The 24,384-nt window shown below is 42.2% G+C and overlaps 1 protein-coding gene across 2 annotated transcripts in view; it reads left to right on the plus strand.

Annotated features, from left to right (window-relative positions):
- clu (clusterin) overlaps nt 1-24,384 on the plus strand; it is a 37,110-nt gene that overhangs the window by 11,023 nt on the left and 1,703 nt on the right. For both annotated transcript variants that reach the window (XM_073057468.1, XM_073057467.1), the window contains exons 2-8: nt 650-767; nt 6,264-6,412; nt 9,244-9,408; nt 10,725-11,109; nt 14,584-14,709; nt 19,097-19,317; nt 20,872-21,086. In XM_073057468.1, coding sequence (XP_072913569.1) covers nt 692-767; nt 6,264-6,412; nt 9,244-9,408; nt 10,725-11,109; nt 14,584-14,709; nt 19,097-19,317; nt 20,872-21,086 — 1,337 coding nt within the window. In that variant the 5' untranslated portion in view covers nt 650-691. The remainder of the gene's footprint in view (nt 1-649; nt 768-6,263; nt 6,413-9,243; nt 9,409-10,724; nt 11,110-14,583; nt 14,710-19,096; nt 19,318-20,871; nt 21,087-24,384) is intronic.

Below are 24,384 nucleotides of genomic sequence, written 5' to 3' on the forward strand. Positions count from 1 at the left end.
GCCCTTCTCCAAACATCAAGATTTGCATTGCTGGATTTGATGAAAATCTGTCCTTTCCAAGTCCCACCATTAGTTACCCGCTGCCGAGGCTTATCTTGCCTAGGTTGCCCACATTGATATCTTCTCATTTTGTTTTGAAACTCCTTTTTCTTTGCAATACTCTTTTGGTAACTTGTGTGTTAAAGCTGCAAACCTGGCAAAATGGCTGTGGGTTTGGAGACAATATGGCACCTGTTTGCATCTGCTGGGTGATATCATTTAACACGCCCTATTAAAATCAATGATTTATCTGTAGAGACTTCTTGAAATGGTGCCATTGGATGATGCCTGTTCTCTCTGTTCTGATTATATTCTAATCCAATCTTCGACCATCTGTTAAGAGATAGAGAAACCTGTTGGCTAAGAAGCAAGACTGAAAAACAGGTTCTTCCTGATGGTTGTTGCGTAGCTGAATAATGCTACGGCCTGGCTTGCCACTGGCTTTTGAGTGATATAGACTATCAAAGTTGCGTGTAAATATGGGATTTTTTTTAACCGCATGCATTGCAAATATTCTGTTTTGCAGGGACTGGTGTAACACTGCACTCTCATCATCTTGAGCAATGACCATAAAGTTCTATTCTAACCAACATCTATTTCTCTCTTTAAGATTAAAAACTGCTGATCTCTGGAAGACGGAACAGAGGGCACCATGTTAACCCTGTGGCTTGTTGTCTTGCTTGCTGTGAGTGCGAGCTTTGAAGAGTTTTCTCAAGAGAAACTCAAAAGTGAGTATTGCTTAATTTCTCTAGTGCTAATCTGTTTGTTCGCTTTTATTGTTCACGCTTCACTCTCTGGAACTTGTTGGTTATAACCAAGCTGTGTTTTGTTAGCAGTTTCCTTAATGTGATTAGCTGTTTACACTACTTGATGTTAAGGCTGTCACTGAATGTCACTGGTACCCTGACTGACTTTATGATGAAACTAATGTTGGAACAGGCCACATTCACAGCTCAGGCTTTGCAAATGTTTATGGGCAGCTTTTTTTGGTTGGTTTTGGAAAGTGGGCCGAGAATGCAGAACTGTCCTTGTGACTGTGAACAAAGTCACTGGAGAGACTAGAAACCAGGGGATATAGAAGCCTTTATTCTGGCAAAATAAATATTCAGGCATCATGTTTGAGGCATTTGGAAGAAGAGGCCTACCTGACCGAATATTACAATATTATAGTCTCCCCGTCTCTGAAGATTGGTTGCTGCCAAAATAAATATTTGCTATATACCCTAACTCTAGAACATGCCCTAACATTTGTAAATGTAAATTGTTGTCCATTATTAGTTTACAGAAAAATATAAATAAAATGCTGTAAAACTTCACCTTTCCATCACGGGTGCATGAACTAACTGTGCATACATACTGGAGGGGAAGAACATTCTTGTTTGCGCTGATTAAGGCAATTTCTTGACAACATCCAGAAAGTAGTTGAATGAGTATGTTATACATGAAAATATACTCAGTGGCCACTTTATTATGTACGCCTGCTCACTAATGCAAATATCTAATCAACCAGTCATGTGGCAGCAACTCAGTGCATTAAAGTATGCAGACATGGTCACGAAGTCCAGTTGTTTCTCAGAGAAAACATCAGAATGGGTAAGAAATGACTTAAAACTAGTTCACCTTTTGATTCAATTTCTAAACTTAGCAGCCTAGAACCATGTGTGCTGACCTCCATAAATGATATTGGAACTATCGGGAGGGTACAGAACCTGAATAATTGATAGAGGAGGGATTGTATTGTGAGACTTGCGGCATGTAAACAGGTCCGCTGAGCATTTACCTTCTGACTGGCCCTAATCCTTCTGTACTAATCCCATTTTCCACTACTCAGTTTGTAACCGACACTCAGTGGCCACTTTATTAGATACAGGAGTGTTTGTTCGTGCTCTCCTGCTGCTGTAGCCCATCCACTTCAACGTTGGCTGTGTTGTGCAGTCAGAGATGCTCTTCTGCACACCGCTGTTGTAACATGTGGTTACTTGAGTTACTGTCTCCTTCCTGTCAGCTTGAACCAGTCTGAGCATTCTCCTCTGACCTCTCTGATCAAGAAGGCATTATCACCTCCAGAACTGCCATTCACTGGATGATTTTTTAAATTGTTTTTCACACAATTCTTTAGAGACTGTTGTGGGTGAAAATTCCAGGAATTCATCAGTTTCTGAGATACTCAAACCACCCCATCTGGCACCTACAACCATTTCATGGTCAAAGTCGCTTAGGTCACATTTCTTCCCCCATTCTGATGTTTTCTCTGAGAAACAACTGAACCTCATGACCACGTCTGCATGCTTTAATGCATTGAGTTACTGCCACATGATTACTTGATTAGATATTTGCGTTAGCATGCAGGTGCTCCCAAAAAAGTGGTCGCAGTGTAATTTTCATGCATAAAGTACTTCCCAAGTGTTTATGGAGATTTGCCATCCTCAGCCTCCTGGACGTGTATTCCTGTTTTCAATAACTCTCTGGATTTAAAAATGAAAGTCCAAATCTCCTGTCTCTTTATATTAAACCTATGCCCTCTGCTAAATGCCTCTGCTCAGGGCAAACATTTTTATTTTTATTTAGAGATGCAGCACAGTAACAGGCACTTCTGGCCCAATGAACCCACACCAGTCAATTAGCCCCACATGACCAATTAACCTACTTACTAGTCTCCTCGTCTTTGGAATGTGGGAGGAAATCAGATCATCTGGAAACCCATCCTGTCATGGGGTGGGGGGGGGGGGGGTGGTGGAGACAAACAGTACCTACTGAACCTGGATCACTGCTGTAATAGTGTTGTGGTAACCACCCCACCGCTGTGCCTCAATTTCCCACTGACTATCCCATCTCTGTCCCTTGGTTTTCTACAATTCAGTCACCCCCGGAGCATTTTCCTCTCTGAGGAAGAACAGAACCAGCATATGCACTCTCTCATAGCTTAAAACCTTCAAGACAGACAGAATCTCCTCTACTATACTGTAACAGACCCAGCATATCCACTTTATCATAGTTTAAAACCTTCAAGACAGACAGAATCTCCTCTACTATACTGTAACACACCCAGCATATCCACTTTATCATAGTTTAAAACCTTCAAGACAGAAAGAATCTCCTCTACTATACTGTAACAGACCCAGCATATCCACTTTATCATAGTTTAAAACCTTCAAGACAGACAGAATCTCCTCTACTATACTGTAAGGTGATGACCAAGTGTGCTTCAGCCCCCCTCCTTCTATCTTTGGCAGTTTTCCAACTGGAATAGAACTTCATGTAGACTACATCAACTGCACCACATCATTGGCATACCTTGTCATGTTTTGGAAAAATTAAATTGAGTTGAGATCTTTTAAGAAAGCCATGCCAAGTTATCCAGGTTTAATCTCTGATTTTAGACCCAGGTTAATTGTGCCCTTCAGAAATTTCATTTCGACTATTTCCCTACTTCTGGATTGGAATTGTAGCCTTTTATTATGTAGCTTACCCCTGCTGTTCTTGAATTAAAAACTACCACATTCATTGTCTTCTGCTTGTTAATGCCACTGCAATTTCTTCCCTTGCCTCGGGCTTTGTGGATTTATCCACCTGGTCCCACACCACCAGATTTAGGAACAGTTTTCACCCTACAGCCATCAGGCTCCTGAACCAGCTTGGATAACTTCACTCACCCCAACTGATCTCATAACCTACAGTCTCACTTTCAAGGACTCTACATCTCATGTTTTCAGTATTACTTATTTAATTTTTATTTGCACAATTTTCCTTCTTTGCATGTTGGTTATTGGTCAGTTTTTATGCAGCTTTTTACGTTCTATTTTGTATTTATTTTCCCGTAGTAGCCTGCAAGTAGATAAACCTCATGGCAGTATTTCAAAGATTCAAAGTATATTTATTATCAAAGTATGTTTGTCGTGTACAACCTTGACATTTATCTTCCCCACAGAAAACCATGGAACAAAGTTCAAAGTAGGTATAAATCGTACAACCTTGAGATTTGCTTACAATCAGCCCCAAAGCAAGATATCTGAAAGAATCCAATTTAAAACGTGTTTGTGGTGATGGTTTACCACATTAAAAGTGTTACTAATAAAGTATTTAGTTGTATTTCTTGCCTTATGAACCACCAGTAAGTTGTCATTCAACTTCAGTAGCGTTATCTTAATCCAGAAGCAAAGAAAACTCAAAGGAAACATGGAACCGGTTCAACGAAAAACATCAACCACCCCCTCCGTACGCAAAAAAAATTGTGCATAAACCAGCAAATAACACAAAATTGAAAGAGCCCTGGCATATTCAATTCAGTTCATTATCTGCAGACCTCCCCAATGAAAATCACCGGAAACAGCAACAAAAAAGGAGTGCCAAGAAACATCATAGCATGAACTAGGAATCGGTCCAAAAGCACACTGATTAAACCTTGCCCAAGTCCCAGACACTGGCGCTATCTTCCAACTGCATCGAGGGAGCGAGAGCAGAGCAGGGAATGGGGGAGAGAGAAATAGACCATCACATGCAGGCACCTTCCTCCATGAGCATGAGGCTGGTAGACAGTGCTGAACACCTGCTTGCCTTTCTGCACAAGCCTCGGTGATTTCAGTCTTCCTCTGGATTGAGATTGGTGAAAAATTGGCGAGAAACTCCCTCTCCAGGTTTCTTGGCTTTCACACTTTGCATGAAGCCTCGCCGAGCCCTCATGGAGACAGCAGAGCACCAGATCGCTCAATTGGCATGAAAGCACTCCACCAAAATGTAGCTCACAGGCTCTAACATTAGCAGAACCACATTTGAAAGAAAAAGATGCAAAAGTAGTAGTGAATATAAAGAGCAAACACGAGGAAATCTGCAGATGTTGGAAATTCAAGCAACACACACAAAATGCTGGTGGAACACAGCAACAGCAGGCCAGGCAGCATCTATAAGGAGAAGGGTCTCGGCCCGAAACGTCGGCAGTGCTTCTCCTTATAGATGCTGCCTGGCCTGCTGTGGGGACCTTTATGCGACTCTTCGATGGGTACATGGGAATAGCAAACCACTTTTCAGGAAAAATTTGCCTCGAGTAATCATAATCATGGGACCACGATTGCCTACATCATATCACACAGGAAGGAAGGGTTGGATTGATCTCAGAGTAGGGTAAAAGATGGGCACAATTTTTTTTGGTTCTATATTTCTATTGCCATATTGGTCTTTGCTGGGTCCTACAATTCCCCAGTTAACTTGTTGCCCTCAATATAGTTGTTAAAAAGCTTGAGAATTTTTCCTTGATCCTTGATCTTGTCCATGAGGTTCTATTTCACACCATTGCTTTGCTTTTCTGATTTTAGTTATTTGTACCTCCATGTATTTTCTACACAGCTGTGAGGGCGCTTCGGTTTGCCAGTTCAACGGACCTGATGAACGTCGACTGTACTCTTTTCCATAGATGCTGCCTGGTCTGAGCTCCTCCAGCAGTTTGTGTGTATTGCTTGGATTTCCGGTATCTACAGATATTCTCTTGTTTGTGATTGGATAGCTACATTTTTTTTTCCAAGTCCAGGAGTGATTTAATTAAACTGGGCTTGATTCCAAGGGGAAAGTTGAAGGCAGACTTAATTAAATATTTTAAAGGGAACAGACTATGAAGTGTTATGTAGTCCAGAACAGCAGAAGCAAAGGACAAGACTTCGTTTGAAGGGATTTTAATTCAAAAGCAAATCTCAGAGAATATGTTTTCCTTGGGAGACGATGGTAGCAAACTTAATATTCTAATTGGATTCTTTTCAGAAAAAAATATTATAAATGGGGCATCTTTTCTCATGTATTGATTCAGTTTATTTGCATTTTAATTACTGATCAGAAAAATCAGTTAATTTTAATCATTATACATGCACTCAGTGGCCACTTTATTAGGTACCTCTTGTACCTAATGAGGTGTCTGTCCACTGAGAAATATGTTCATGGTTTTCTGCATACCACTGATGTAATGACTTTGCTTGAATTACTGTTGCCTTCCTGTCAGCTTGAACCAGTCTGGCCATTCTCCTCTGACCTCTCTTCTCTGACGCGTCGTCTTCATCCACAGAGCTGCTGCTCACTGGATCTTTGTGTTTTCCACATCATTCTGTGCAAACACTAGAGATGGAGAATGAATGAAGCGAGGAAAGCATTACACCAAGGCTGCGGGGAGGAAACAGATAGGACCCTTGAATAAGTTTAATCCAATATGTGTGGTTGATGTTCTATTTTTTTTTAATTTTTAGAGCTTTCAACTGAGGGACAAAACTACCTAAATAAACAAATTGAAAATGCCATCAATGGAGCAAAAGTTATGAAATCGCTGACAGATAAGAATGACAAAGAACACCAGAAGTTCCTAAGAAATTTAGAACTAACCGACAAGCAAAAGAAGGTATTGTGCACTATTGTACTGGCTGGATTGCCTCCAGTTTTTATGATAATCAGGCTTTTGACCTAAATATTGTTTGAAGTTGTATCTCCTCTCCCCTGCAGAGCAACTACTTAGTTTGAGAGACAACATGGAACAGGTTCTTCCTAGCCCGATAAGCCAAAAAATTTAGGAGCAGAATTAGACCATGTGGTCTGTAAAGGTTGTACCACCATTCCATCATAGCTAATTTATCATCCCATTCTCCTGCCTTCTTTTGATGCCTGGCAACTATTTAACCCTGGCCTAATCACAGGACCATTTATGATGACCAATTAATCTACTAATCAATATGTCTTTGGACTGTGGGAGGAAAGCAGAGGAAACAGACATGGTCATGATTGTGCTAACGACGTTTCCTGCTGTCCCAGCATTTCCAGCCTTCAAGATTGTGGAAGTAATTTGCTCTCGCATTTGATTGTATTTCATATCATATATTTAAATGTTTCAGTGTCTTCACCTTTTAATACTTCTGCTCCATCATCATGTGTGGAGGAGAGGGTGTTAAATTACTTGAATGTTGTCTTCGCCAAGGATCATGACCTTGTCATGGTGGAGAGGCTTGTGAGTTCCTGAGATCTCGAGATCTGTGCAATTTGTAGCTTGAGCATCTGGCTTTTAGCTCCTAGTAGGGTCACCCATGGTGGTAAAGTCAAGGGGGAGGTTCCAGCCGAAGAGGGATCCAACGAAGACCTTTGTGGTGGAGCTGGCGGAAGATGATGGTACATCTCAATGGAAGTGAGGGCAGAGGAAGACTGAAGCAGTGAAGAGTCTCCAGTGATCTTGCACTCCATGTCTCTGGACCCTGACACCGATCTGTCAAGGGGCATATGGTGGTGGCATCAGTCTTCTCCCATTAAACAAAGTCATGCACGGGTGTTCTCCATTGAGGGAATCCACTCTTTTTGAGTGTTGTGAGGTTCATTTGGGTGTACAGTTGAATCATATCAAGTGGTAACTAGAGGGCAGTGTTAGACGTGTAATAGGAGTGATTACCTGTTTGGTCTGTTACATACTCACGGGTCAGTGGGATGATGTAATGGTCTTGTGAATGAGATGATGTAATGGTCTTGTGTGGGGGATGATGTAATGGTCTTGTGTGGGGGATGATGTAATGGTCTTGTGTATGGGATGATGTAATGGTCCTGTGTGGGGGATGATGTAATTGTTTCATGACCGTGGGGTGATATGTCACGTGATGGCATGTTCCAAACGGTATTTACACCAAGTCCGCGGTCTGTGATGCAGTTCTCGTTTTTATTTTTGTGCAACATTTTTGGTACATTGGCCTTTATAAATCAAAGTATTGAGTATAAGAGTTGGAATGTTATGGTGAGGTTGTATAAGACATTGATGATGCCGAATTTGGAATATTGTGTGTAGTTTTGGTCACCAAATTACAGGAAGGATATTAATAAGGTTGAAAGAGTGCAGAGAAGGTTTACAAGGATGTTGATGGAACTTGGAAAAAACTGAGTTACAGAGAAAGGTTGAATAGGTTAGGACTTTATTCCCTGGAGCGTAGAAGAATGAGGGGAGATTTGATAGAGGTATATAAAATTATGATGGGTATAGATAGTGAATGAAAGCAGGCTTTTTCCACTGAGGCTAGGGGAGAAAAAAAACCAGAGGACATGGGTTAAGGGTGAAGGGGGAAAAGTTTAAAGGGAACATTAGGGGGAGCTTCTTCACACAGAGAGTGGTGGGAGTGTGGAATGAGCCGCCAGTTGAAGTGGTGAATGCGGGCTCACTTTTAACATTTAAGAAAAACTTGGACAGCTACGTGGATGAGAGGTGTATGGAGGGATATGGTCCAGGTGCAGGTCAGTGGGACTAGGCAGAAAAATGGTTCGGCACAGCCAAGAAGGGCCAAATGGCCTGTTTCTGTGCTGTAATGTTCTATGGTTCTATTGTTGTTGCCGGTCGGAGGTGTGGAGACTCCACCAGTTTTGTTTGTTGCACGTTTGGTTTTCCCTTGCAGTCCAGTATCGGAGAGTGAAGGCATTACCGGAGTTATCTGAGTTCAAAGGATTGGATAAAGTTAAAGCTGTTCATTGTTTTGGGAATGATAGACCTTCGTGACTTCTTTCAGGAATTGTGGAAGGCACATTTGAGTTAAACCCCTGCAAGGTCAGGAAGGTTTGTGTAGTGACCACCCTCCAGTCAGAAGGTCAGTTCCTTTTATTTCCTCGTGATCTCTGCGAACGAGGCATCTCTCAGCTGTGGGATCGGCAGATTCGTCGTTACTTCGAAGGAATTGTTGTTTCGGGGAAGTCTGTCCTTACTGACTGTATAAATCACATGGACTTTTTGAATTTATCTGTGCTTGGATGAGAACTTGTTAAGAACAGTTTCTAAGTTTGACTGTTAGATATTGCCGCCTAACTGTTAACTTCCAGTTAAGTTAGTTGTTCGTTTACTCTTTTAAGTGTTGAGCAGAGGTTAATAAATCTCGGGATTTGTTTTAAACCCTGTCTCAGTTTCTTATTCATTGCTGCTGCATTCGTAACAGGTCTTGGCTTTAGTTTCAAGTTTATTCTGCTGGCAAGTACTTTTCTGTCATCCAGATCACTGACTGGGAATGATCATATGATCAGTGTAGAAAAAGGCATCTCTGTTATTAGGAAAAGTTGATCAAGCTGTAAGTATTTTTTTTCTTGCATTATCGGACATGTATATCGAGCTATTGCTAATATCCATTTCTGTACAAAGACAGGGTAGTTGTTTTTGAGTTTAACCTTGCATGAATTGTACAGTGGCAACACAAGTGAGTGTTTCTTTTGACAATTAAACAGGATGCTCTTGTGGCTGCCAAGGAAGCCCAGAGAAAACTGAATGAAACAGACAAGTGTCAGCTCAGAGAATCCATGTGGGAAGAATGCAAGCCCTGCTTGAAGCAAACATGTACAAAGTTCTACTCACGTGTTTGCAGAAGAGGCTTCAATACCGTTGAAAAAGAAGTAAGTTGAACAGTCCAGTACTGGCTCTTTGGTCTGTGTGTTGTGCTGACCTTTTACCCTATTCCAAGACCAATCTGACCCTTCCCTCCATTTTAATTGATTTGCCTATCTAAGAATCTCATGAATGCCCCTAATGTATCTGCCCCTACCACTACCCCGGCACCCTGTTCCATGCATCCACCATTCTGTAAAAAAGAAAAACTTGCGTCTGACATCTCTTTTATACTTTCCTCCAATCACTTAAAAATTATGCCCTGTAACTCTACCCTTGGGTGGAAAGCAAGATTGCCCACTCTATTAATGTACTTCACTCAATAAAAGGCTAAAGCAAATTTAATGATGGCCACCAGTGGTTGCCTTCATCAGGCAAACACAGTTCTGACCATAGCAAGGACATGGAATGGAAATCGTTTGAGAATCTAATGGCTTTTGTGCTGAAGCCATTCTGAGTCCTGACGAAGGTCTCAGTCCGAAACATCAACTGTTTATTCCTCTCCATAGATGCTGCCTGACCCACTGAGATCCTCCAGCATTTTGTGTGTGTGTGTTAGTGTCACTCTGGATTTCCAGCATCTGCAGATGTTTTAATTTTGGTTGCATTTACTCCGTGGGTTAATTGAAACAAATTTGCCTTATCAAAGAACACTCGGTGACTGTTTTATGAAATAAACACTAACACCTGCTCATTAATGTAAATATCTAATCAGCCAGTTACGTGGCAGCAACTCAAAGCATAAAAACATTGCAGACATAGTCAAGAGGTTTAGTTGTTGTTCAAACATCAGAATGGGGAAGAAATGTGATCTAAATGGCTTTGACCATGGAATGTTTGTTGGTGTTGGAAAGTGCGGTTTGAGTATCTCAGAAACTACTGATCTGGAATGTTCACGCACAACAGTCTAGAGTTTACAGAGAGTAATGTGGAGAGACAAAAAGGTGTCCAGTGAGTGGAAGAAGTGTGGGTGCAAACTCCTTGTTAAGAGAGGGGTCAGAGGAGAATGGCCAGACTGGGGACAGTAACTGAAATAACCATGCATTACAGTAGTGGTATGCAGAAGAGCATCTCTGAATGCACAACTTGTTAAACCTTGAAGTTGATGGGCTGCAGTAACAGAAGACCATGGACATGCACTCAGTGACCACTCTATTAGGTAAAGGAGGTACCGTATAAAGTGGTCACTGAGTGTAAGTCAATAAAATGTTGTCTAACTTTCACATCTCTCTCAAGCTTATTTGGAATGGGAAGTATGTTTGGAATTGATAGTAAAGGACTTCTAAATCTTTTGTTGAATCTGATTATGATTGCCCTCAAACAGGTGGAAAAATTCTTCAATGTAACGCCGGTAGACTCTGTTTGGGTTAACGGTGAGAAAATGGATTCGCTGATGGAAAAGAATGAAGAACTGGGTGAACAATTTAAACAGGTTGAAAGACAGTTTGAAGACATGGATGAATTTTTCAAAGAGAACACAAAGGCCTTTGAAGATATGGATAGCTTTGCTGGAAGTCCCTTCGATGGCATGGGTTTTTTCCCAAGTCGTTTTTCCTTGTTTCCAGGTTATTCCTTTCCCAGATTTGGATCCAATAGCTTTGGACATGGAATGCTTTCCTCGTTGTTCGACATGACTCAGAAGATGTTTGAGAAATTCCATAGAATCATGCATGAACCTGAATTAAATCCAGAACTGTTTCCTGAGGGAGGTAAGAAGTAATCATTGGGACTAGCTTACTAGACTTAAGCAGTTGGTTTGTATACAACAACTTTTAAAACTACCTGCAGCCGGTCTTTGAATAACTTTAAAAAAGTTAAATCTGGACATAAAGGCTTAGAGTGGATGTGGAGAGGATATTTCCTATGGGGGGGGGGGGGGGGGGGAGAGAGAAGAAACAGCCTCAGAATAGAAGGATGATCTTTTAAAACAGAGATGAGCAGGAATTTCTTTAGCCAGAGGATGGCAAATCTGTGGAATTCATTGCCACAGACGGCTGTGAAGGTCAAGTCACTGGGCAAATTTAAAGCAGAAGTCGATAGTTTCTCAATTAGTAAGGGTATCAAAGGTCACGGGGAACAGGTGGGAGAATGGGGCTGAGGGGGATAATAAATTAGCTATGAAGGAATGGAGAAGACTTGATAGTCTTGTAAAAACAGAGAAATTGGAAGTATAAAAAATATATACAGTTGCAAGAAAAAGTTTGTGAACCCTTTGCAGTTACTTGGTTTTCTGCATCAATTACTTGTAAAGTGTGGTCTGATCTTTATCCAAGTCACAATACTAGACAAGCACAATCTGACTAAGCTAATAACACACAAACAATAGTATTACTTCTGGTCAATACTGAGTACACCATTTAAACAATCAGAGTCTAGGTTCAAGTCTAGGTATGTGAACCTCCGGGGTAATGCCTTTTACAAAAACTGTTTGGAGTCGGATGTTAAATGCTGAAGAAGGTGAAAGGGAACTCGGGTAACAGCAAAAGACCGAGAACTTGCTAAAGTCTCTGTTCACGTGCCCACTATAAGGGAAATACTGAATAAGAATGGTGTTCATGAAAGGACAACACGGAGGAAACCGCTGCTGTCCGAAAAGAACAACAATATTGCTGTATGTCTCAAGTTTACAGAAGACTATCTGGATGTTCCACAGTGCCTCTGGGATAATGTTCTGTGGACAGATGAGACAAAAGGTGAAAAGTTGGACTTTTTGACAGAAATGCGCACCGCTATGTTTGGAGCAAAAAGGACACTGCACGCCAACACCAGAACCTCACCCTAACTCTGAAGCCTGGTGGAAGGAGCATCATGGTTTGGGGCTGCTTTGCTGCCTCAGGGCCTGGACAGCTTACAATCTTGAGGGAACAATGCATTGAAAATTGGACCAAGACATTTTGCTGGAGAATGTCAGCTTAATAGAAGTTGGATGATGCAACAAGATAATGATCCGAAACATAAGAGTAAATCAACAACAGAATTGTTTAAAAAGAAGAAAATTTGTGTTTTGGAATGGCCAAGCCAGAGTCCAGACCAATTGAGATGCTGTGGCATGACCTGAAGAGGGCTGCTCTTGCAAAGTATCCCAGAAATATTAATGAACTAAAACACTCTTATATGGAGGAATGGTCTAAAATTCCTTCTTGTCATTGTGCAAGTCTGATCAGCGGCTACAGGAAATGTTTTGTGGAGTTTATTGCTTTTAAAGGAGGTTCTTCCAGTTATTAAATACAAGGGTTCACACCCATTTTCCATCCTGGACTGTAAATAATTAAATAATTATATTTTTCATGTCTTTATTGAACACATTGTTTATGTGTTATTAATTCAGGCAGATTGTATTTGTCTAGTATTATGACTTGGATGAAGATCATACCACATTTTGAATAATTAATGCAGAGAACCAGGTAATTGCAAAGGGTTTGCAACCTTTTTCTTACAACTGTATGTCACACGGGTATTGAAAAAGGAAACCTTTCTTGGAGAAGCCTGGGTACGTGAGCATCAGAAAACGGACTTGTTTGATGATTTGCTTGTAATTTGCGGGCGGTTTGGCAATATATTACCATTCCACCAGGCTTGGCTACTGAAATCCCAAAGAGCCACTATAATTAACCAAGAAGCCTTGGAATGAGGGTGCTTGGGGTGGGAAAGCAGTTTAGTTTCTTCACATTGGTGTCTTTCTTGCTGCGTATAACATACAGGTTGACCTCATTAAGGTAATTGGAATTGGTGAAGTGATGGATTAGGGCAAGACAGAATAGATCATTGGCTGCATTTTACCATCACTTCAGGACGTATGTGTGCAGGAAAAATCATTGTGGATCCTACCCACAGTTTGGCATTTCATATTAAGCGAGTTACTACAAGTTTGAGTACCCATTATCTAAAATGCTTGGGGCCAGAAGTGTTTTGGAGTTTGGATTTTAGAAAGTACTATGGGATTGCCATCATTTCTGACTCTGAATTTATGTGCTACCGGTAAGCAGTCTTTCTCTTGTACTTGATAGTCACAAGGGGGCAGGGAGAGGAGAATCATGGTTGGGAAAAGGGGAAAGGAGAGGGGAGGGAGCAGAAAGCACCAGAGAGACATACTGTAATGATCAATAAACCAACTGTTTGGAGTCAAATGACCTTGCCTGGTGTCTCAGGGCTAGGTGAGTCTGCATCTGCATTTACCCCCCCCCCATCTGCCCCAGTACTCCTTCTCTGTCAGCTGTCCCACACCCCTCCCATGGTGCTCCATCATTGCCATTCCCAGCATGCTTTGCTACTACCAGATTTATAAACTCTCTCTACGTTGATAAATACAGTACTGTGCAACTGTCTTAGGCACCTTAGCTCTAAAGACTTTTTAATTTTTTTTAATTTATTGAGATACAGAGTAGGCCCTTCTGGCCCTTCAAGCTGTATTGTTCAGCATTTCCTCCCCAATTTTAACCCTAGTCTAATCATGGAACAATTTACAATAACCAAATAGTTTATCAACCGGTACATCTTTGGACTGTGGGAGGAAACGAGGTCACAGGAGAGGACGCACAAACTCCTTACAGGCAGCAGCAGGAATTGAACCTGTGCCACCTGTACTGTAAAGCGTTATGCTGACCATTGCACTACCGTGCCACCCCTTTCGCACAGTACTGTAAGAGGGTCACTGGTAAATCCACTAGAAAATTGGAAGAAGTTATTTTGAACTGGTGATTTGGAATGATGATCTTGCTGGCACATAGTATTTTCGGAAATGGCACAGACCAATTCAAAGGATGAGGTAGAAATCCACCTTTAACTGACTGCAAAAGAATGTTGAGGAAGAGACTGATGTGTAAAAGCGAGGGTGATTACATTGGGCAGAAAGATTTTTGTTTGAACCGCTGATAAACTGAATTGGCCCACAAGAACCTTTAAGACTCAACCTAGAGGTCATGGGTTAAGGGTGAAGTGAAATGTTTAAAGGACATACGAGGGTAAACTTCTTCACTCAGGATGGTGAGAGTGTAGAATGGAGGTGGTGTTTGTGGGTTTGATGTCAGTTTTTTTTTAAGAGAAATTTGGGTGGGAGTGTTATGGAACGCTGTGTTTTGGGTGCAACTCAAGGTGACTAGGCAGCATACATTGGGCCTAAAGGCCTGTTACTGTGTTGTAGTGGACTGTGACTCTTATAATTAATATTTCAATTCTTTTAATAGAAGGATCAAATGAGACATCACCAGATGGAAAGAATCAATTCATCTGTCACGAAATACGCCGGAACTCAGCTGGTTGCATGAAGCTTTCCAACAAGTGTGAGAAATGCAAAGAACTCATGTCCTTGGGTAAATTAAAACATTCATATAAATGTTGAGCAGAAATTTTATGAAAGATTTGTTTGCAAGGGATGAGATTGTATTTGAGCTGGGTGGATAGTGGGATGAGACCTGCTCTAAAATGCTACAAGCTATACCTTTGTAGTAGTAAGTGAACGAAAGCATGATTAATGTAAGCACAATTAATTATATGAATCATTTTGCCAATGTTTCTCCCCTCACACAGATGCCCATCAAAACCCCTTGATATAGTGTTAAACTGTCAGGGATTATCAGAAATCTGAGACCTGAGAGACTGCAAGTACTTCATATTCTGAGCAACGCATACAAAATGCTGGAGGAACTTGGCAGGTCAGGCAGCATCTATGGAGGGAAACGAACGCCATAAGACATTGAGCAGAACTAGGCCATTCGGTCCATCGAGTGCACCACCATTTTATCATGGCCGATCCATTTCCCTCTTAATCCCAATCTCCTGCCTTCTCCCCATAGCCTTTCACGCCCTGATATCAAACCTCTGCCGTAAATGTACCCAGGGACCTGGCCTCCACTGTTGCTGTGGTAAGACCTTTCTTCAAGACAGAAGAGGAAGTCAGAAGCCAGAACAAAGGGTAGAGGGTGGGGGTAAGAGGGGGAGGACCAAAAGCTGATCAGTGATAGGTAGGGGTAAACAGTGAAGCACTGTCCACCATAATAGCCGGGATCTCCTGGTGGTCAGCTATTTTAATTTCACTTCCTGTTGCAACACTGACTGTCTATTGGTGGGCTTCTCCACTGCTAAATTGAGGCTAAATGCAGATTAGAGGAACAGACCCTTGTATTCTGTCTTGGCAGTTTCCAACCTAAAACTATCAACATCAATGTTTGTAACCACCCCCGTCTATTCCCCCCCACCACTCACCACTTTGTTGCCCCTTATCCCCATGATCCCATTATCCCTTCTTTTCCCCTCCCCTGCCCTGACAACCTGCCCATCACCCATACCTCCCTCTAGTTTCCCACTTCCTTCCCTTTACTATCCACTGTCCTCTCCTTTCAGATTCCATCTTCTTTGGCCTTTTGCATCTTCCACCTATTGCCTCCCATCTTCTTGCAATGTTTCCACTTTCTCCCCTGCCCTATCTGCCTACCTTACCATTCTTACCTGGATTCATCTATCTCCTGTCAGCTCATGCTCTCCCCCCCCCCCCCCCCCCCCCCACCCCCACCACACCCAAAACTTTTATCCTGGCTTCTGTCTTCTTTTCCAGTCCTCATGAAGAGTTGCAACTAGAAACATGAAAAGACACACTCAGCGAATCAGGAACAGCTTCTTCCCCTCTGCCATCAGATAGGCATTGAACCCATGAACACTACCTCACTTCTTTTTGTTATGCTACTTATTTAATTTATCTTGTTTAATATACAGAGATACTGGCTGTAATTCAATGTGCCACTGCTGCAGAACACCATACTTCATGACATGGAGACGTTAAACCTGACGCTGATTCTCTGCATTTCCCTCCATAGATGCTGCCCGACCTCAGATCCTCCAGCATTTTGTGTGTCTTTTACTGCTATCATTCATTCATTGCAGTCACTAACTATTTCCTAGCTTGCTGCTGTGGCAAAATGGGATAAAAGGCAACTTGAACTGGTGTGCAGAACGAAGTTTATTCCTCAAATAGTAATATTCGGAAAGAAAAAGGATGCAACTGATCTGTGTGTACATAAATGTTTTGATATCATAACATCAGATTCTATACTAATGTTTTAAATGTATCATGAAAAGATTAGTTCCTGTTAAATATTTATTTAGTGATCCAGCAAGGAGTAGTCCCTTTGAGCCACGCTGCCCTGCCAACACGAATTGACCATAACCTAATCATGGGACAATTTACAATGGCCGATTAACCTGTCCATACATATTTGGGCTGTGGGAGGAAAGCCGAGTTTTTTCATTTTTTATGTGCCGTGTCGTGTCATATAAACGATCAAGGTCTTCCCTTGGAAAATTTTTCTGCAGAAGTGGTTTGCCATTGCTGCCTTCTGGGCCGTGTCTTTACAAGACGGGTGACCCCAGTCATTATCAATACTCTTCAGAGATTGTCTGCCTGGCGTCCATGGTCACATAACCAGGACTTGTCATCTGCACCAGCTGCTCATACGACCGTCCACCACCTGCTCCCGTGGCTTCGAGTGACCCTGATCCGGGACTAAGCAGGTGGTACACCTTGCCCAAGGGTGACCTGCAGGCTAGTGGAGGGAAGGAACACCTTACATTTCCTTTGGTAGAGACGTTATCTCCACCCCGACACCCAGAAACTGGAACATGGGGAAGACATATAGAGACACTTTACAGAACGGTGCCGGAGTTGAACTCTGAATACTCCAAGCTGTATTAGCATCGTACTACCTGCTCTGCTGTCATAGCTGATTGTTGTGTACAAGCAAAGCTGTTAAGCAATGTTTTGGAACCACATTAATGGAAATTAAAATGTTCAAAGATTCATTTAATATCAAATAATGTATACAGTATGCAACCTGAATTTCTTACTCTTCACAGACATCCACAAAACAAGAAACCAATAGAATGAGTGATAGAAACGTTGAAGCCCCTACCTTTAGTAAACAAATACACTTACAAAGATACTTGAGGATTATGCTCCCTAGATGTGATGATTAAGATAATCAAAAATCTACCTGATGTAATATTTATTATTCAAATATTAGTAGAATCAGAATCAGGTTTAGTATCACTGGCATGTGACGTGAAATTTGTTAACTGAGCAGCAGCAGTTCAATACAATACATAATCTAGCAGAGAAAAAAATAAATAAAATAAAAATAATAAATAAACAAGTAAATCAATTACATATATCAAATAGAGTAAAAAACATGCAAAACCAGAAATACTGTAAACTTCAAAAAATGGTGAGGTCCCAAGAGTCAATGTCCATTTAGGAATCGGATGGCAGAGGGGAAGAAGCTGTTCCTGAATCGCTGAGTGTGTGCCTTCAGGCTTCTGTGTCTCCTGCCTGATGGTAACAGTGAGAAAAGGGCATGCCCTGGGTGTTGGAGGTCCTTAATAACGGATGCTGCCTTTCTGAGACACCACTCCCTGAAGATGTCCAGGGTACCTTGTAGGCTAGTAGGCAATATGGAGCTGACTAGATTTACAACCTTCTGCAGCTTCTTTCGGTCCTGTGCAGTAACCCTTCCATTCCAGACAGTGATGCAGCCTGTCAGAATGCTCTCCATGGTACAGCTATAGAAGTTTTTGAGTATATTTGTTGACATGCCAAATCTCTTCAAAGTCCTAATAAAGTATAGCTGCTGTCTTCAATCTCCTTTCTAAAAGAATGCCCTCTCTCCTAGGGCTGTGTCCTCTGGTCTTGGACTCTCCCACCATAGAAACATCCTCTATTCCATAGGTTTCAATGAGGTCACCACTCGTGCTTCTGAATTCTAGTGAATACTCACCCAGAGCCATCTATGGCATGGTGTCCGGTTGTCTTTGGTTTCCCCCAGCCTTCAGGGGTCTAATGAAGTGCTGTTAGTGTTCAGGGCTTCCTTCGCCCTGCCAGTAGCTTCCTCTGTTTTCACTACTGTGAGCTGTGCAAGTCCTGGTTGAAGACTTGGGAACCCTGTCTCACACAGGAATAGAAGGATTCTTCATTGCTGTTTCTGGAACAATACCCGACTAAGAGTCAAAGCTCAAGGCCTTGACTCCAGCCAACACAGCCGTATGGGTCACTGAGACACACAAACCTCTGAACCCTATAGGGTGGTTGTGGTCCTCTTGGAGGTTAGTTATTCAACAGGCTGTTTATTTTCTTTCAGACAAATCCATAAGGCATCCTTCACCGTGATGATTTCAAATTGGACATTAACATAAAGTAGAATTGCAAATAACCAGTAATCAGCTAATAACAGACGTCCTTCAAGAGGACCACAACCTTGTCCTTGAGTTTGGAGGTTTGCATGCCTCACTGACCCAGAGAGCTATTCTGGCTGGGGTCAGGGCTTTATGCTTTGGCTCTGGGTAGGGTCACCCATGCCAAACAGGTCAAAGGGTGGAGGACAGACTAAGAGTGGCCCACGGGTCCTCCCATTTCAAGGGTTCAGCTCAGGGCTAAAATTCCTGAGTAGTAAAACAAAACTGTTGTGGAAACAGCAATGAAGACTCCTTCTACATCTGAGTGCAGTGGTATTTGACTGACAGTAGTGAAAAATGAGTGTAAGCTACTGACGTGGTGAGGGGAGTCCTGAACCCTGCCGGAGATGGAGGACCTTCATTGCTGCCCTATAAGCCAACTGGCTACTGAGCAGTAAGTAAGTAATGACAGACATGATATTGGGTTAATGATGAAACTTCTGATGTTTCTACAACTGATTTTTTTTTTTTCTCCTTCAGAGTGTTATGACACAGATCACAAACCTTTACGAAGGACTTTTGAAGAATCTCTTTCGATGGCAGAAAAATTTGCAAAGAAATATGATGATCTGATGTTTGAATTTCAAGAATACATGAAAAACCAAACAAGAGAACTAGAAAACCTTAACAGTCAGTTTGGATGGGTGTCTAAACTGGCAAATTATACAAAAAGCCCCGAAGGGTTTTACAATATTAAAACTGTAAGTATGGCTATTGGTATTTGAAAGGGATGCCCAACATTTCAAAGTGTCTCTTCACGTTGACATAAAATTAATTTGGATAATATTTAAAACATTTATGCAGTAACAAGATTTATTTTTAAGTAAAAATTTGAATTATAACAAAAATAATCTATTTTGCAATTCTCATTAACACCAGATTCTGCAGATGTGGGAAATTCACACAAAATGCAGGAGGAACTCAGCAGGTGAGACAGCAACTATGGAGAGGAATAAGTATCGGCATTTTCAAGCTGAAACCTTTATTAATGATGAATGGTCTTGGCCCGAAATGTTGATTTTTTTAAAAAAAATTATAATTTCCATAGATGCTGCCTGACCTGAGTTCCACCAGCATTTTGTGTGTGTTGCTTACCTTGCTACTTAGTCTACTTCTACACACAAATGGGCATCATAAAACTATGCCCCCTTGCGTAGCCATTTAAGCCCTGGGGAAAAAGCCTCTGGCTATCCACACGATCAATGTCCCTCATCATCTTATACACATTGCAGAACCAACAAGTTTATGGAGCAGCTGATTTTTGTACCAACTTTGCCACAAGAAGGCAAGGTCCATCATTGGAGACTCCCACCATCCAGTCCAGGCCATGCTCTCTCTTCTTGTCACTACCAACACAGGAGGTACAGGAGCCTTGGGTCCCACACCACCAGGTTCAGGAACAGTTATTACCCTTCAACCATCAGGCTGCTGAACCAGCATGGATAACTTTACTCGCCTCAACACTGACCTGATTGCACAACCTGTGGACTCTCAAGGACTCTACAACTCAAATGCTCTTAGTATTATTTATTTAACTTTTTTTTTGTATTTGCAGAGTTTATCATCTTTTGCACATTGGTCATATACAAACATTTGTAGTTTTGGTTGTATGGTTATATTTATTTGGGTATAGTTTTTCATAAATGCTATTGGATTTTGATTTGCTTGTAAGAAAAATTAATCTCAAAGAAGTATGGTAACATATGCATTGATAATGAATTTACTTTGACCAACCATCAGGAGCGCTGTGTACGCAGGGCCCTTAGTATTATTAAGGATCCCACCCATCCACCCACCCAGCAACCTCTGACTTTCTACCATCAGACAGGAGACTCCGATGCATAAAAACCAGAACGGTCAGAATGGGAAACAGTTTCTCCACTTGGGCGATTAGGCTTCTGAGATCACAGCTACATTGTATTCAAACTGTCACTGGTTAATCTGTTTTTGACCTTACAATATTTAATCTATGCACTTCATTTTGTTGTTTGTGATTCATCTGTAAATTTTATCCTTCATAAGTTATCGTGATGTGTACTACTGTGTAGTCCGCACCCTGGTTCAGGGAAACGTTGTCTCGTTTCTATTTACATTATATGGTTATATACATATATGTAGTTAAATTGCAATAAACTTGACAATTCCTACAGAAAGTGCTTGACCCCCAACACCCTTTTACAGCTGTTGCTTTAATCGGGAGGTTGTATTTCCGACCAAGTGGTGCAGAGCTGAAGATAGGATTTTATCTTCTGCAGGTAATATCAAGCTCTGAAAGCAGCAACAGTATGTCCGGCAACCCTGAAACCAAGGTGACGGTTCAGATATTTGATTCACCGCCGTTGACTTTCACCGTCCCCGGAGACTCTGACTGGAATGATCCCAAGTTCTCGGATATGCTGGCACAGAAAGGATTGGACCTTTACAACAAGTGGAAGATGGAAGTCTCACCAACACATCAGCTGGAAACTATGTGAGTGTCGAATATGCTTTTCTAAAATTAAATAAAATCACTCGTAAGACATAGGAGCAGAATTAGGCCATTCAGCCCCTTAGGTCTGCTCTGCTATCCTATCATGGCTAATTTATCATCCCTCTCAACCCCACTCTCCTGGCCTCTCTGTTGTAACCTTTGACACCCTTACTAATCAAGAACCTATCGATCTTCCCTTTTAATATACCACATGACTTGGCCTCCATGGCTGTCTGTGGCAATGAATTCCACAGATTCCGTACGTCTAGAACTAACTATTCCGACTTTCCAATTCCATACACTTGAAATGATCCCAAAACTCTGCTGTAAGTAATCTTAACTCTCACTAAGTTCTGTTCTTCTACGAGCTTGGAGTGCTAAACAAGAAACCAATACTTGATTCTAAAATTAATTTCCAAATCTGTCAAAGGGTTTGTTCTTGCCTGTCTGTTACCTCTTCCAGCTCTACAACTAGAGTTCATTTCAATTTCACCTTCCTTTATCATCCCAAATGTAATTATGTATCCTGGCTCTTTGTCCATCTATAATTCAATTCCTAAATATTCCTGTCTCTCTTCAGTTTATTTTACTTAACTGACCTTTTTTGATTTGGGTAATCGTAAGGTGCTTGGAAGTGGGTTCAGAGGAGATGTCAGGGTTAAGTTTTTACTCAGAGAGTGGTGAGTGCATGGAATGGGCTGCCAGTAATGGTGGTGGATGTGGATATGATAGGGTCTTTTAAGAGACTCCTGGATAGGTACATGGAGTTTAGAAAAATAGAGGGCTATGGGTAAGCCTAGGACATGTTCGGCACAGCATTGTGGGCCAAAGGGCCTGTATTGTGCAGTAGGTTTTCTGTGTTTATATTGCCACACGATCCAGCACCAGCATAGCATGCCCACATGCTTGGCAGAATAATACAGACCACAACAAAATTGCAGCACACAATCCCCTTTCCTCCCTCCCACCCAAACACAGACATGGAGATCTCCAATTCAAAAAACAGGTTTCCAATCTCTAGCCAATTGGGCTTTGATTTCTGGGCTTCTGATTGACCTGAGAGCCTCAGTCTTCAGGATCGACTCCCAGACAAGATTTTAGCAGGATCGCAAACTCCAGATCTGCCAATTGACTGGCCCTTGTACCTCCTCCTCGCACGGACATCTGACCTTTGGACAGCCCAGTATCCCCAGATGTCCTTTGTGACCGTTCCACATCACTCTTCTTTGATCGCAGAGCAGAGGACTGTTCTCCAGGTGTCCTTCATCCCCGTCCACACCTCTAGACTTCAAATGCAGAGCGGAGGCCTGACCTCTAACTCCTCCACATCCCTGTGCCTAAACCCTAACCGGACCTCTGATTCCCTTCTGTGCTCCAAAACGCTCCCCTACAAAGAAAAGCAACTAAACCTGAGCCGTGAACTGAGTGGCTGTCGTCTGAGTGGTGATCTTGAGGCTTTAGCTCTTCAAAGCTTCAGCAAAGAGAGGCTTCACTCAGAGGAGGCAAAGGAAAGAAATGCTCGAGTTTATTTCCTTCCCCTTGTCCGCTCAGCTAGGACAGTAGGGATGCCCGGCAGGATAGTGAAATGCTTTCTTAAGGGATGTGGGAAGGCAGGGAGACCTCCAGTGTCCCTGATGGCTACAACTGCGAGAAGTGCATCCAGCTGCAGTTTCTAAAAGCTATGTTAAGGAGTTAGAGCTGGAATTGGATGAACTCCGGATCATCCGGGAGGCTGAAGGGGTGATATATAGACACGTAGACCCAAGGTGCAGGACACAGGAAATTGAGTGAGTCAGGAAGGGGAAAGGGGTTAAGGAGCCAGTGCAGAGTACCCCTGTGGCCACCCCCCTCAACAACTTTGGATGGGGTTGGGGGGGCATGACCTGACAGAGGAAAGTCACAGTGGTCAGGTCTCTGGCACTTAGTCTGCTTCTGTGACTCAGGAGGGTGAGGGTGGGGGGGGGGGGGGGGAGAAGAGGCATGCTGTGGTGATGGGGGATTTGTTAGGGGAATGACAGGAGGTTCTGGGGGCAAGAATGAGATTCCCAGATGGCATGTTGCCTCCTGGGTGCCAGGGTCTGGGATATCTCTGATCAGGTCCTCAGCATTCTCAAGCAAGAGGGTGAAGTCATGGTCCACGTGGTTACCAATGACGTGGGTAGGACGAGTGACGATGTTCTGCATGGGGAGTTCAGGGAGGTGGGTGCTAAAATAAGGGGCAGGGCCTCCAGGGTTCTGATCTCAGGATTGCTATCCGTGCCATTGAGGCCAGAACTAGGAAGATTATACAGTTTAATACACGGCAAAGGAGTTGGTGTAGGAGGGAGGGCATAAGATTTTTGGATCACTGGGCTCTCTTCCAGGGAAAGTGGGACCTGAACAGAAGGGACAGTTTGCACCTGAACTGGAGGGGGACAAATATCCTAGCAGGAAGGTTTGTTAATGCTGCACGGTGGGGTTTAAACTAGAGTTGCAGGGGGTGGAAACCAGAGTGCCAGAACAGTTAGCAGAGAGGTTGTGGAGACAGATTTTTGGTAACACCCAAGACGTTGTTAGGAATAAAAAGTTCGAGCATGGTGCAATCAGTGTCCTGAGATGCCTATATTTCAATGCAATAAGTATTGTAGAAAAGGCGGATATTAGTGCTGAAGATGAAGTAACTGATTTGCAGACCAGGTGTTGCATTTGAATGCATGTAGTATACAGAATAAGGTAACTGCGCTGCAAGTTCATCCACAGATTGGCAGGCATGATGTAGACATCACTGAATCATGTTGAAAGATTATAGCTGGGAGCTTAATGCCCAAGGATACACATTGTATCGGAAGGATAGGCAGGAAGGCAGAGGGGGTGGCATTGCTCTGGTTTTTAAAAAAAAAAACATGAAATCAAATTGTTAGAAAGAGGTGTCATAGGTTCAGAAGGTCTTGATTCATTGTGGATAGAGCTAAGGAACTACAAGGGTAATAAGATCATGATGGGAATTGTATACTGATCCCTAAACAGTAGTAAGGATGTAGACTATAGATTAGAATGGGAGATGAAAAATATACATGCCAAAAGGGCAATATTACAATAGTCATGGGGGACTTGAATATGCAGGTAGATTGGGAAAATCAGGTTAGAGCTGGATTACAGGAGGGGGAATTTCTAGAGTGCCTACGACTTTTTAGAGCAACTCGTCGTTGAGCACACTAGAGGATCAGCAGTTTTGGATTGGGTGCTATGGAATGAACCAAAAATGATTCGAGAGCTTAAGGTAGAAGAACCCTTAGGGGAAAGTGATCATAATTCACAT

The sequence above is a fragment of the Hemitrygon akajei genome, chromosome 9 (assembly GCF_048418815.1).
Source record: "Hemitrygon akajei chromosome 9, sHemAka1.3, whole genome shotgun sequence".
NCBI classification, from domain to species: Eukaryota; Metazoa; Chordata; class Chondrichthyes; order Myliobatiformes; family Dasyatidae; genus Hemitrygon; species Hemitrygon akajei.